Source organism: Porites lutea, chromosome 10 (assembly GCF_958299795.1).
Source record: "Porites lutea chromosome 10, jaPorLute2.1, whole genome shotgun sequence".
Lineage (NCBI taxonomy): Eukaryota > Metazoa > Cnidaria > Anthozoa > Scleractinia > Poritidae > Porites > Porites lutea.
In genome coordinates, this window is record NC_133210.1 from 16,042,548 (window position 1) to 16,056,630 (window position 14,083).

Below are 14,083 nucleotides of genomic sequence, written 5' to 3' on the forward strand. Positions count from 1 at the left end.
GTTTCGGTCTTAGTTCTTCTCGCAGGGATCTGGTAAGGACAACAAGGACTTCTTCGACCTTCAAAAAGGCACCAATACATTTTGTTTGAAAGAACCAGGTAAACTCGATCATAATCATTATGAAGCTATTTTGGTTTGATATCAAAGTTCAGCCAACGTGAGATGGCCACATCTAGTAACACATCCCTCAACGACTTACCTCTTCTACTCTCCGGCAAAAGAGGACTTCCTTTATGTCAATGTTGATTTTAGCTCGCAAGGGCGTGCGAGGGACGGGCAGTACCTTCAATTCTCAGTTAATTTAAGAACCTGATGGTTGGTCCGGTCGCGAGAATCGAAGCCGGGACCTCCCGCTCTGCAGGCCGAACTAATCCTGCCAGGGTCAAAAGGGGAAGGAGGCGCCCGTCTTTATTTTGCCTATGTATTTTGTCCATTGCCCTATTCAGGCTTGAAAAACAGGGGGTTGGCCTCGTCCATGGGCCAATTCGTGGGTGAATGAAAGAGGCTTGGAGCCGAGCGCACTGTAGCGCAAGTTCCAGGCGAATTCTTCCGACAAGCTTGACAGGTGACCTCACATAAGTCACACACCTTGTTACCCCCCTCCCCCCCTCCCTTCCCCCTCCACCCTACCTCCGTCCCGGGTACCACAATCTCATTTTTTCAGTGCTCTGATGATAAATGCAAAAAAAAAAAAAAATAATAGTTTGATTTGTTTTCTGACCGTGATTGGTAGGTGTATACAATCTCATCCCTCGTTCATGTCACCAGTTTGATCAAGAAGTATTTATCTACAACACGTAAGTCTTGCTTTCTCGTTCATATCACCAGTTTGATCAAGAAGTATTTATCTACAACTCGTAGATCTTGCTTTTTTTGCACGGCCATTTAGACAACTCATCTTTGTGGATAGGTGTGATAGTTTCTCTATTCACCTTGAAAGAGGGTTTAATAAGTTAAAGTTAAGTATAATTTTCGTGTGATTCATTACCCTTTTGGGACAGAAGTGGATACGTAGCAGTTATTGGGCGAGGCTACGTAACAAAAGTCAAATCCGATAATTATTATTCATTCAAAATATTTCCTAGGTCAAGACATGCTAACCTCTAAGTGCCCGTCTTCAAAATATTGCCTTTTTCACGGAAGTTGGCTGTTTCAGGATGCGATAAACGAAAAAAGGGAAAAAAAGAAAAATTGTGATCTCCACTGTTACTTTCCTTTATCCCGTATCAATTATCGGTACCACTACCTGTAAACGATTTTGGTTAACCAATTTTCTCTTTTTTAGCTCGGCCCCATCAGTTCTTACACTGACTGCTGTAAAACATTTGCTGTCTGGAGTTATCAAGACCCTGACTGAAACAAACGACATCACAGTTAACATCAGGTCAGATTTAAATTTACATATATTCAGTCAACTCTCACCTAGCAATTTTCGCTGGATGTTCCGCACACCCCAATAATACGGACACCAGCTATATCAACCTCGTTCCCATGGTCCTCACCTACTCTTCCCCCGTCCCCTCTCTCGCTCCGGAGGACGAGTAGAAGATGACCCTGGGAACGAAGTTGCAGCTAAATCCTTAGCAAAAGTAATTTTCAGAGGTTTGAATAACGTGAGATTGAGTGACCCGCAGCTGTACAAATTTATTGGAACCAAAGAAAGTTTTTACATATGAAGGAGGTTCAGCTCGCACAGAACTGGTTTAGAACACCAACATGGCCGCCTTTTCATTGTTTTGGAACACCAATATGGCTGCCATATCATCATAATCATAATCATAATAACGGGGGTGACAACTTTCCTCACTTGCCGCCAATGGCTGAATTGCAGAGGAACCAGAGAGGTGACATCGGACGTCAGCATGTAAAGGCGCACTATGCTGCTGCTTTAGTCCATGTTTGATATCAGCTCACCCACCCCGACCAGTAACGGCAGATACTCCCCTACTCTTTTTGAACAATATCACACGTTTCTATAACGTCTCCTTCCAACTGATATGTATGGATGAAGGAGACAAGACCAACGTCTTAACGTCACCGCCCAATGACGCGATCATCTGAACTGAGTTGATGGTCCAGGCGGGGTTTGAGCCCACGGCTTCCCGATCAGCAGACCAGCACTCTTCCAACTAAGCTAAGGGACATACAGTCCCAACACCGACGCAATCTCACGTGCTACACCAATAAGACCCTGTCGAACTGACAACGAAGATGCTAGTCAAAACCTCACCAAACTACTGACTCGTGTCCTTATTCGTGTCGCTTATTCCAACTCGTTCAGTCCTTTTTTAAAAAGTTAGGAAATTAGGTTTGAGGTGAAGGGAGAAGACTGCGCCCGAGCTCAGAGAGATACAGTAGAATTGTTCGCCTTGCCCGTCACGTTCTAAAGAGAACTTAAAATTTGGTCGTTTTACGCCATACTGGTGCAGGAACGGCAAAGAAATTGGTAGAAAAGCGTGATGCTCGTGCAGATTTTTTGACCTGATATCAAACCTACTGCTTTTTTGGCGTCTTCGTTTTCGTTGCACTTGTAGCTCCGCAAGGTCCCTAATATTGCAAGTGACGTCACGTAAAATTTTCTATTCAGTGATTGAAAATGATTAATGTGCCTTATAACGTGAATGCTTTGTTATCAACAGGTCCCTAAAGTCTAAGGAAGTGACAACTATTGGACCATTAAAATTGGAAACACAGAAACAGGAACAAGGAGGAGATCCAAGCAAAAGGAAACAGAAAGATGTGAAACAGGAGCTGCTCTACAACTTTTCACACTGGGGAAGGTAGTTATTCCATTTCATTATTAAAATTTTATTGATCTCATTAATTGTTTATGGTTTATGATGTGTTCTTTGATTGACCACAACGCTTCATTAGTTATGGGTACAAGTGTGATGTAAAAACGTTTTATTTAAAAAAAGGAGAATGGGGAAGGAGGACACAACTCATAATTAAATAGTTAGGGCGACGTATGTCTTCGTCCTTACCAAGGGACTCCTCGGAGGCCTTTTAAACGGCTTAGCTCGTTAAACATCGAGCTAAGAGGTTCGTTTACGTGCTTAGTGGTCTAAAAAGACCCTGATGAGTGCTCTAACAGGGACGACGTGCATGTATATATTACGCTAGCCATGTTAAAAAAAACTAAGTGATTCGTATTTTTATTTTAGGCGTGGTGAGGAATTTGAAGTCAATCCTACCTCGTCTGAGCTTTTGTTTTATCCTCCAAGTAGAGTTGTAACCGTTTCCGGTAAGTGTTGAACTCTTGTGTTCATGGGCAGATACCGCTTAGTAAGGGTGGGATTGGCGCCGTAAGGAGAGCAGATTAACAAAACAAGATGCTGCCATAGCGTATACATGGGCTTCTCTTTGTGATTAGAGCCTTCGTTCAGTTTAGAGAAAATGTTTGAAGATATACGCTTAGGTGCACAGCGCTCCCCGTTCAGTACTCGACAATAAGATATAAAAAGTATTTGCACAGGAAGCCAAAGTTATAAGATGATGTTTTCTTATGTCTGTTTTTGTTGTCCTTAGATGATTGTCCAGCGGCATGGGCCGAGTTTGAAGGACGTCAGGGAGTGTTTATTGAAGGACAAGTCACCCCACCCCTGAGCGGTGTTGAAATTGTTATTTCATCAGCAGGCGATAGAGCTATGCCGAACATAAAAGTTCAAACGGATAATAAAGGAAAATATAGGTTAGTGCTTCATTTTATGTGTTTAGTAAACAAAAAATCGATATAATTTTCACACGGAAATCACCAATAATTGAGTGATAAGCTGAAAAACCTCGAAAGTTTTTCTTTCAATTCAATGCTCAAAGTTTTTATCCGTAAATTCAAGAACAAACTGCGTATTTTAGCGTCATATACAGTACCACCGGAAAGTACTGCTCAGTAGCTTTCATCTGATTGGTCACACTTAAGTATTTCACCCACAGACTCAAAAGTTAGTGCTATCTTGCACAGCATAATAAACAGAACCACAATAAAGTAGTTTTAAGTCGCTTTCATTTGAACAGTCACGCTAAAGGATTTTAGGATAAAGCACCATCAGTTGTATGATCACACTTAATAAGGGTTTCATCTGTGTAGTCAAAAATTAGAGCCAAATGTTTCATACTATGTCTCCGTAGTGTTTTCCTTACATTATTATTTATTTTATTTTATTTTATTTTATTTTTTCGCAGAGTGGGTCCCCTTCATGGTGGCATTGAATATTCTTTGGTAACGGAATAGTTATCGCTTTAATGTAAAAGTACAGTCAATTGTCGCCTTGTGAACACCTTGCTTTTATTGACCACCCCAGTAGGATGGACATGAACTAAGTAGAAGCGTTTGGCTGAAGTAAACTACTTTTATTGCCGTTTCAACGATTGGACCTTACAAAGTAGTCGCGCTCAAAATGCTAGCTGTCTTATGTTTTTGTGTTGTTGTCGTTGTTAATAAATTGACGTGGTAAATTCGAATTTTTACAATACCTGAGTTATTTCTCGCGTGCTTTTTGGCGAACTTTTTTTTTTTATCATCAATAAGAGTACTGACACGTAAAATTTGAATTTGTGCAACAAGATCATTTGTAGAATGTGAGTGCTTTTGGCTTAGTTTCGTAGATGATTCATTTTCTGACTATCGTGGGAAATAGCTAGATAGCTCTGATACAAGACTTGCATCCTGTTTGGAATCTTTATAAAAAGCTCAAGTAGAAGAAAAAAGAGGCTTCCACGTATCTCCCGTAGCTCAATGGTATGATATCTGGTCCAGTAACCAGAAGACGACAGGTTCGACTGTTGGGAGAACTCTCATTTTTCTTTATTTATTTACTTATTTATAATCGAGTTACTTATATCTGTGACAAAGAAGACACAATGTTTCGATTTTTTAGACCGCAAGTAAAGCAGGCTATGCTCTCAGTCCTCTGACCGAGAAAAAGGGAGATTTTCAAGCTTTAAAACTGGGAAGAATTGACATACAGGTAAGAAGAGGACCAAATGCTAGAGCACGCGACGCTAAAGAAGCTACAATCTGCGACATGATTAGTTGAGAATTTGTCGACAACGACATTTCTTACGCTTTATGAACAACACCATCTACTTCAAGGGAAAAAAATAGCACTGAAGCGTTCCTTTTTCCCACTCCTCATGTACAATATTGTGCCACAGTTCAAACAAGCTTGCTTTGTTTGGGGTAAAAACATTGCTTTTTTTTCGAAATAAATCCTATTTGACCGCGACACAATTATGTCGACGATTGTTTGTTTGTTTGTTTTGTTTTTTGTTTTTTATCTTTATTTTTTATTTTTATTTTTGGTTTGACAAGGCAAAGTGTTTCCTGAACAAAAATTACGCTCGCAAAGCAGACAAAGATGACAACTCAGAAATGCAAATCACGGTTCTATTTAAGATCAAGACCATTTTTTAGTTGTTGAATAATTCCTTTATTCTGATGACCTTAACATGTGATTAAGTAACATTTAATTGGATACTGGTTGCTCTCAGAGAAAGACCGCTTAATAGAGTTCATATTTACGGTTTTTAGTTAATCGGACAACGTTCGGGTACTTTTTCAATTGTACTCTTTCTTCACTTTATCCACCACAGGTTACAGATGAGAATGATCAGCCCTTACCAGCAGTCCTATTGTCTCTAAGTGCCAGTCAGTTCCGAAGTAACAATTTTTCATTGGAAAATGGCACCATGGTTTTTGCTAACTTGGTGGGTTTGTCACGCTGTATCTTGCTCAAACTGCTGCGCTGGAATGGTTCTTTCAGTTTCCGAAACGTTCTTAAATTTTGTGCATCATGTGTTGTCTTTCTAGGGTCCTGGCCAGTATTTTTTCCGACCGATGCTGAAAGAGTATGTCTTCTCGCCTGCTTCACAGGTTTGTTTACTCTTTTGCCGGTGTACAATATTCATAAAAATAACATTTTTTGCAAAAGGTCTGCCAAGGAGTTTTTGTTTGAATGGTAACGAAACGGATTTAAAAGTTGGGGCTATAACTTGAACTGGGAATGAAACTGTAGAAAAGAATAGAGAGATTAAGAGTCGCGTTTACGGCAAACGGCAAACGTCAGTTTCAAGTTGAGAATTTCTCAAAATAGAAAATAAGCAGATCAAAACTGTCCAGAACAATTCTTATGCATGAAACTGACGTGAAACTACTTATTTTTGAGTAGAAGTAATAAGCAGTTAACGACAATTAAGGGAAAAACGTGGTCACGTGGTACAAATTCACGTTTGCTGTGTGGCGTAAATGTGAATCTTAATCTCTCCAATAATGCTTAAAGAAATACCTGGAGCTGTGTCGACCAATTAAGCCACATTCAGTCATTAATTACTGGCTGCAAAGGGCCAAAAATATTAAAATATAAGCTTAAAACAGTGAAAGAACATTTAAATGACACAGCAAATACAGATAATTGCACGGATGGGAAACATTGAAGAAGGGTTGCAATTGTATGGGGGTTATTTTTCAGAAAGAATTATCAAAACTGTTTAGCCTATGATTTTTCAATATGCCTCCCTCTTATTTGTTACTCGTAATTGGGTGTGGGAAACGTAACTGTTTGTTATGAACTGAAGGTGTGATTTTGTATATAGAAGTAATTTGTTTGCTCTGAACATTACGCTCTACGGCGAATGAAGGCGAGTTATTGACTTGACGTAGCTAAAACAATCGACTAGACTGCCGAGACTAAGTGCTTTAAAGTGGAAGGAGCGTCTCGGGTTTGCTGAATACTGATTGAGTATCAAGGGAACCGCATTGAGATTCATGGATGAATAATTCATTTCTTTTGTCTTATTCCCCTCTGCCCCGGAGTCAAGTATGAATTTTATTGACCGGCCAATTTTAAGAAACATTAAACATGTAGGCCTTTCTTATGTTTGGTTGTACTCTTCTGTTAGGTGATTGATGTGGGTGAAGGTTCCACCGTCCAGCTGCAAGTGAAAGGAAAACGCGTCGCCTTTAGGTAAGCTATTGGGATACGAAATAATTGTGAAAGAAAATCGGGCTGTTGAGCTGTTTCGAGCACACAAATAGCCACACCCATACTCACCCTGTACCGCTTCAACAAGCTTCATGATTTATTTCTGAAAGTTAGCACTAATAAGGAGTTGGAGTGGAAGGGAGTGAAGTAGATGGGAGGACAAGGTACGTTTATTATACTCTAACTCCCAGTCACGAGTCATATAGCTGCTGGAATAGATGGTAGGTGTGGAGGGGTTATAGGGGGCGGGAGAAGGGGCGTACAAGTGTGAGTAACACGGATCGAGTAAAGAACTACTATTTTAATCACCTAATCCTTAAATATGACCTACAGTCTTGGACAAAATAGATGACAAATTTATACACCCCCCCCTTCCCCCCTCTCCACCCCCAACCTCTCCTCAAAATCAACGATGGGAAATTTGCCCTTTTTGGCTTTTGCGCGGCTTCATCTTTGTTTGGGGGAGATGAGGGTTTGCTGTCTCATTTTATTCTGTCCAAGATGGTAGCTTTGTAATTTATATTTTGTAAATGAGTTAATAACGTTTCGAATTTTTCAAAAAAATATAATGTAGCTCTGTAATTGTTACAATGTAACTTAGTTCAAAATTGAAAGTTTTGTAACATCGGATATATAGTTTTTATCTTTTGAATTAATAAAGACTATCGTTTATGGAATTATCGTCCAGCTTTAATACCCCCCCCCCCCCCCCCCCCTTTAAAGTAATTCAAGCATTTGCGCCAAATGTTGGTGAAGAACCTCTACTTTATTTAAGTGTTAGTGATATTAGCACAAAAGTACTAAGAGGACACTGATTTTGTGTCCACCAGAAACGGGACCGCCATTTTTACGTGGCCATCCGAACCACGCAAAGGCCTAGCAATTTGCACCGTTTTTGTGAGTGTTGTACCGGTCTTGGACATCGAACCCGTGACCTTACGCTGTGCAGTTCAGCCATGCTGCGGTCTATGATCCTTCAGGATGTGAAATTACTTTTTATACTAACATCGTGACTGTCTTTTCTCCTCTTAGCTGCTTTGGTTTTGTGTCATCGCTAAACGGCGAACCAGAAAAAGGCATAGCTGTCGAGGTTTGTTGATGTTTTATTAATTTCGTCAGTAAAAAAAAAAGACTTTTTGTTCTTTTGAGCAATTTTTTGCGTTTTGTTTTCTTGTATTAACCAGGCCATTGGACTGGAAAGCTGCGAATCCTTTCAAGAAGAAACAGTGTCAGACGACGAGGGACAATATCGGTTACGAGGCCTTCAGGTCAGTACAGTCAAAATGATTGAACTTTTTTTTTTTAATAGTCTGCTAGCGCAATTCAGCTAAGCACCTTCCCTTACTCGCCTCTTCCTGAAAGGAAGACCGAGTGTTTACTTCAACAATTAACTGAAATGGTTTTATTATTGTTATTATTATTATTATTATTATTATTATTATTATTATTATTATTATTATTATTATTATTATTATAATTATGTAAAATTTAGCACAGGGATTTTCCCTGGGGACAAATATCCAGTCAAGTCTCATCCCGAGACCTCAGACTTCCAGCACCTTTCTGAGGATATGTGCCGATCCGAGGAGTGCCGACTTTTGCATCGTTCTTGTTCGGTTTTTAATTCCTAGTTGCTCCAAGTGGCCTGCCAGCTTTTTATTATTATTATTGTTATTATTATTATTGTTATTATTATTATTGTTGTTGTTGTTGTTGTTGTTGTTATTATTATTATTATTATTATTATTATTAGCATTGTTTTTCTCAGACTGGTTACAGAATGATCATAGAATAGTATTATACCTGGGTGGGAGCTCTCAACAAATCCATAAATTAAGTACGATTAAATAAAGTATTTTCAGGTCCTTATACTGTCATGCTATATTTGGGGGCAGAGGGATTGGGGAGTTGGTGCGCTGTGGAAATACCCCAGTTAAAAATAGTGCCAATCGTTTCCTTGTTTCAAAAGGCTAACTTGCCTATTTTTATCTATAGTGGTATAAGTTACTATACATCCCCGTCTTAAGAGCGAAGCGTATTTCTTAAACTAATATCTTGCAAACAGACTTGCAGCGAAAACACCATGGTTGCGTGGAGTTTATATTTTAGTTTATATTTTATATTCTCTCTTGTCACTACTCATGAATGCTCAAGACTAATTTAACCTAGACGATCGTACAACTTCAAATGACAGTATAAATAATTTATCTCTATTCCATTCCACGGGATTTGAGTAGCTATACCCTAAAGCTGGAAAAAAGTGTAATTATAATCTATATTTCCCAAAATTTTAAACCTCTCCATCGCTCAGGCGGCAGCCTAATAAACCTCCATTATGGGGATCTTGTTATCACGTGACGGCCAAGTTACTTCTCAAAATTTAAGGTAAAAAGACAGAGATTTATTTTCTCGCACCAAGAGCCAGTTTCAGTCGTTAACACGAAACCTGGTCTTAAATGTCCCTATCTTATTTTTTTCAGCCTGGCTGCATCTATAGAGTCCGAGTGAAGACTGGGGATAGTAATCCACACATTGAAAGAGCCTCGCCGTCGTTTATCGACATACAGGTAATGGCTGTTTGTACGGCATACCGATAAGTATCACGCTTAAGTACTGTTCAGTACCTTTCATTTCCAAGGTCACAGTTTAATAGTACCCTTGTACAGCCGTTATAAACTACTTGAACTACGCTATTCATTGATCAAAAGAATTGAATGACACACTTGTTACTTTGCTTTTATAGGGTGCGTTCGATTATTTTAGACAAATCTCTTCGCCCGGCAATTTTTTGTACATTTCCATGAGTCTTTTAGCTTTTTTCTTGCCAAAAAAAAGCCGAAGCGAGTGCTTTTTAGTGTTTTTTTCCATGCATTCTTATTCTGAAATACGGTCAATCGAACGGGCCCTTAAATCGGGTAATTGATCATGCTTCTGCTTTTCTAACTAATGCGTAGCGTGAGAAAACAAAACGCGAGCCACCCGGCACTGGTTTCCCCGCGAAATGACGTTTGAGAAACGAGCGCAGAAATTCCATACTGATGACGTATCACTATCCAGATCTTGCTGGTGCTTTTGATTTGTTGAAGCAAATTTCCCACGCGGCACGACCAATTAGGAGCTCTAGTCAGATCTGGGTAGTGACACGTCTTCAGTATGGAATTTCTTCGCTCGTTTCTCAGACGTCATTTCGCGTGGAAACCAGTTGTGGCGTCGTGAAATGTCGGTTGTGTATTCAGGCTAACTAATGCGTGAAACTTCAATTTTTTGGGGCAGGTGTCTGGGTCCGACCTGAGAAATGTAAACATGATCGCCTTTCGTCACGTCAATCAATTTGAGATTACGGGAAATGTTTTTACTGACAGGCAATTTCTTTCAACACTAAAGGTAAGTTGCTAAATCCTGATTTCCTTGTACAGTGAAACCTCTATTGAGAGGGCACCCTCGGAATCAAGGGAAGTGTCCCCAGAATGGAGGATGGGCTGGGGTTTATTAACACTTAACCAACATTAAAAATATTTTTCTTTTATTCTACCTCGGAATCTGCTGCAGTCGTTTTTCCAAGCAGGTAGACAAAGTATAAAAAATCATGATTAACTTATCTCTGCGGTATTATGTGTTAAATTCCCACAACTGCAGTACATCTAGTTCATGTTGTGCCGTCGTCATTGTTACTGGTGAACACTCAAACTTATTGACTCTTTTTGTGGTCTAGAGCCAGAAAAGGTGACTTTTCCCCCTGTCCCTTCAATAGAGGTAACACTAGATAATAACCTGTCAGTTATACACGTCATCCATATGAAGACGAATTGACAGCCTCCAACGACGAGTTTTTTTTATTAATTTTGGACAAAATTTTAGTGACTACCCCTGACATTGATAACATAGAATTAGCTAAAGCAAGCGGAGATAAAAAACAAACAGACTTCCTAATGAACTCCCACTATTGCGGGCAACAAAGGACAGAGGAAAGTCCCGTATGGCGGTACTAGACTACATATTTGTTTTCCTTAGGTTACTCTTTCCCCAGAAAACAACCCGGACACCCCGATGTTCACCACACCCGTGGGTGTGTCCAGTTATTTCCAGTTCCCCCCTATCCCAAATGACGGCATGGTTTACATTGTTCGCTTGGTTTCGTCTCTGTCAACCGTGAACTACCAGTACACTCGGCCCGAGTCCACTGTCACTGCTACAGGAGTCCGCGCCCATGTTCCGTTTAACTTCGAGCCCCAGGTAAGATAGTTCACTGGTCATTATACGTTTTTGGGGAAATGCCCACCTACCCCTCTCCTAAGCCAACATTAACACATACTTCTCACTCAGGGAAAAATGCTGGCTTAGGGGAAGGGTAGGTGGGCAGTTTCCTAAAAGTGTATAATGATCCCTTCTAAAAATGCCAGTACTCTTGAAAAAATGCACTTCATTGAGTGTCAATGTATTTAGCAAGAAAGTTGTATTAAGAGACACTGTGGGCGCTTTCCATTCAACAAAAATTACGGTTTGAAATTTCGGAAATTCCACGTGCCCAATGGAGCTGTACATTCCGGTTGCACAGACGCGACCCAAGCCACCGCGTTTTTGGTTATTTTTGTTGTAAGTAGGATAGAGCAAAATGAGCGAAACTGGGAACAACAATTTTGTCAAATGGAAAGGGACATTTTGGTCCTACCGACCGAGATAACCAGACCAGTCAAAGTGGACCGCCCTCAAAGCTGGTCTCGAATATTCCGGTCGGACCAAACCGAAATGATCCGTTCTATTTGATGTACCAACCGAAATTTCCGGAATTTTGGGTTGAATGGAGAGCGCCCTGTTTTTCCTTCTCCAGTTGGAGACTGGACCGCCATTTTACGTGGTCCTTCAAGCCATGCGAAGGTCTAGCCACTTGCAGTGCAAAGGGAGTACCTTCATTTCTCAGCTATTTCAAGACCGTTAGTTTTGGTTCGATCCCGGGAATCGAGCCCGCAACCTCATGCTCTGCGGTCAAACGATCTACCGACTGAGCTAATCCTGCTGCGGTTAACTGTGCGAGTTCGGCCTTTCTTGGACGTACTTGTTCAAGTGGTATTTGTTAAAATGGTACATTGGAATTTGGGGTACACGTAGGCAGCTTGCCTTTATTGATAGTGTTCTCTTCGACGACTGTTAATGAATGTGAATGTGTTTATTAGTTTTCCACTAAATGGGTTTTAAAAACTAATTACAATCAGTACTAAATACATTAAAATTAAAAATCTAAAATTCTAATAGATGCTAAAATATATCACATTACTATTAAAAACTACTGAGAAATTCCTTTAAATGTCTCTTGAAGATTGGCAAATTATCACATCCTCTTATTTCACTTGGAAGAGAATTCCAGAAACTCGTTGCACGGTATAAAAATGTGTGTTGCCCAAAAGCTGACTTATAAGCTGGGATATTCAAGTTATTCTTATATCTAGTATTAAGGTCATGAACGCAATCACGTGTCTTAAATCTATGACAAAGGTAGCTAGGGGCTAACCCCTTAACACATTTAAATGCTAAAACTCCAAGTGTATATTTAAGAAAACTGGTCACGGGGAGCCACCTTAGCTCTCTTAATGCCGGTGTTATATGATCAAATTTCCGCTTTCCAGTGATAATTCTACAAGCAAAATTCTGAACTTTCTGCAGCTTCGAGATATTTTTCTTTGAAGTATTAGACCACACCGGAGAACAGTAGTATAACTTGCTAAACACTAAGGCATTTATAACCCGTTGTAATGTCCTAGCATCAAACAGATGCTTTACCCTTACTGTTTCCAGTGGTATGCTCAAGTTAGGTTTTGAGCCTTTTGGGAATTAAAAAATGTTTCTAAAATTGATCCTTTTTTTTTCCTCAGCCACGTAAAGCTGAACCGGAACCCTCCCAAGGATCTTTCCTCACCTTACCCCTGCTTGTCGTTCTCATTTTACTAGTGGTGAATCATAATAAGGTATGACATTATTGACGTATGCTCCGATTCTATTTTTTACCATACCCCGGTCACACTGCCAAAGATTTCCCTTTTTTCCTTTTTTTTATGATTATTTTATTTTATTTTTTTCTCATTTTGGGGTCTATCGCCGATTCAAACACATCTGTTTTAGATTTCGAGACATCCACAAAAGTTCGCAGACCGCGCAGCCAGGCGCCATGTTTTTATAACTGATTTTACGCTAGAACACTGCACACTGAACAGTTGTGTTTTTTATTTCCCCATCCCCCTACCCCCGAGACAAGAACACGTAAAGCAATTCAACTTATTACGTTTATGAATCGATAATTTTATCAAAACTTGGTACCAAATTGGAGGTCAAACATCGGTAGATATCCTGAGTATAATTTGATATCTGTAATACCGCATATCACGTGATTGTATCATTTTTATTCCAGGTTATTCCTGTTCTTCAGCAAGTGCCCCAAATGATACAAGGAGTTTCTACTGATCAAATGCAAGCTCAACTTGAGGACTCTCTAAGAAACAAGAAGAAATCTCAACCAACACGAAGGAGATAGCAAACTAGAAAACTCTAGGGATTAGGAATTTTAAAAATTAATTTGGAAATCATTGTCTTTAACTCCTAGGTTCCTTATTTAAAAGCTAATTTGAAAAACATAAGCACAGACAGCTCTAAATTCTGTTCTGTGTACTGTTAGAAAACAGGTACTAAGCCAGCAACTAAATGGCCTAACATTTTTTAAATTTATACACGAGCTTAAGATTGTTAATCTTTTTAAATCCAGTAATCATGTTAGAAAGATGTTGCTTACGATCACGTGGTTGAGTGCAGTCGTGAGTACGACTGTTATAGCCTCGTGCACAGACTTTCCTTTGGCTCGTCACACAATCAGAGAGGACTGAGTGACGAAGCAAAAGGAAGTCTGTGCACGAGGCGAGGATTGTCATGGTGTTAGTGGCTTACTTTTCGACAACTTGTGAAGAAGACATTATAAGAGCTGATTACTTAAAAGTTAGGTCATGCTCGTACAGGGTAATAAACATCATTGCAGGAAAGTATTCCCCCACGTTCTTAGTAGCGTTCATCTGAATGGTCACACTTTCAAATTTTGTCCAAAGACTTAACAGTTAGAACCA

General features: G+C 39.8%; 1 protein-coding gene across 1 annotated transcript in view; it reads left to right on the forward strand.

The window, feature by feature from the left end:
- Positions 1-14,083, forward strand: part of LOC140950392 (BOS complex subunit NOMO3-like) — a 30,644-nt gene extending 16,561 nt beyond the window's left edge. The window contains exons 21-38 of the mRNA XM_073399608.1: positions 14-98; positions 734-797; positions 1,286-1,384; positions 2,640-2,780; positions 3,165-3,244; positions 3,529-3,691; positions 4,183-4,219; positions 4,878-4,967; positions 5,593-5,706; positions 5,810-5,872; positions 6,898-6,962; positions 8,013-8,070; positions 8,165-8,248; positions 9,461-9,547; positions 10,254-10,364; positions 10,992-11,213; positions 12,848-12,940; positions 13,381-14,083. Coding sequence (XP_073255709.1) covers positions 14-98; positions 734-797; positions 1,286-1,384; positions 2,640-2,780; positions 3,165-3,244; positions 3,529-3,691; positions 4,183-4,219; positions 4,878-4,967; positions 5,593-5,706; positions 5,810-5,872; positions 6,898-6,962; positions 8,013-8,070; positions 8,165-8,248; positions 9,461-9,547; positions 10,254-10,364; positions 10,992-11,213; positions 12,848-12,940; positions 13,381-13,503 — 1,779 coding nt within the window. The 3' untranslated portion in view covers positions 13,504-14,083. The remainder of the gene's footprint in view (positions 1-13; positions 99-733; positions 798-1,285; positions 1,385-2,639; positions 2,781-3,164; positions 3,245-3,528; positions 3,692-4,182; positions 4,220-4,877; positions 4,968-5,592; positions 5,707-5,809; positions 5,873-6,897; positions 6,963-8,012; positions 8,071-8,164; positions 8,249-9,460; positions 9,548-10,253; positions 10,365-10,991; positions 11,214-12,847; positions 12,941-13,380) is intronic.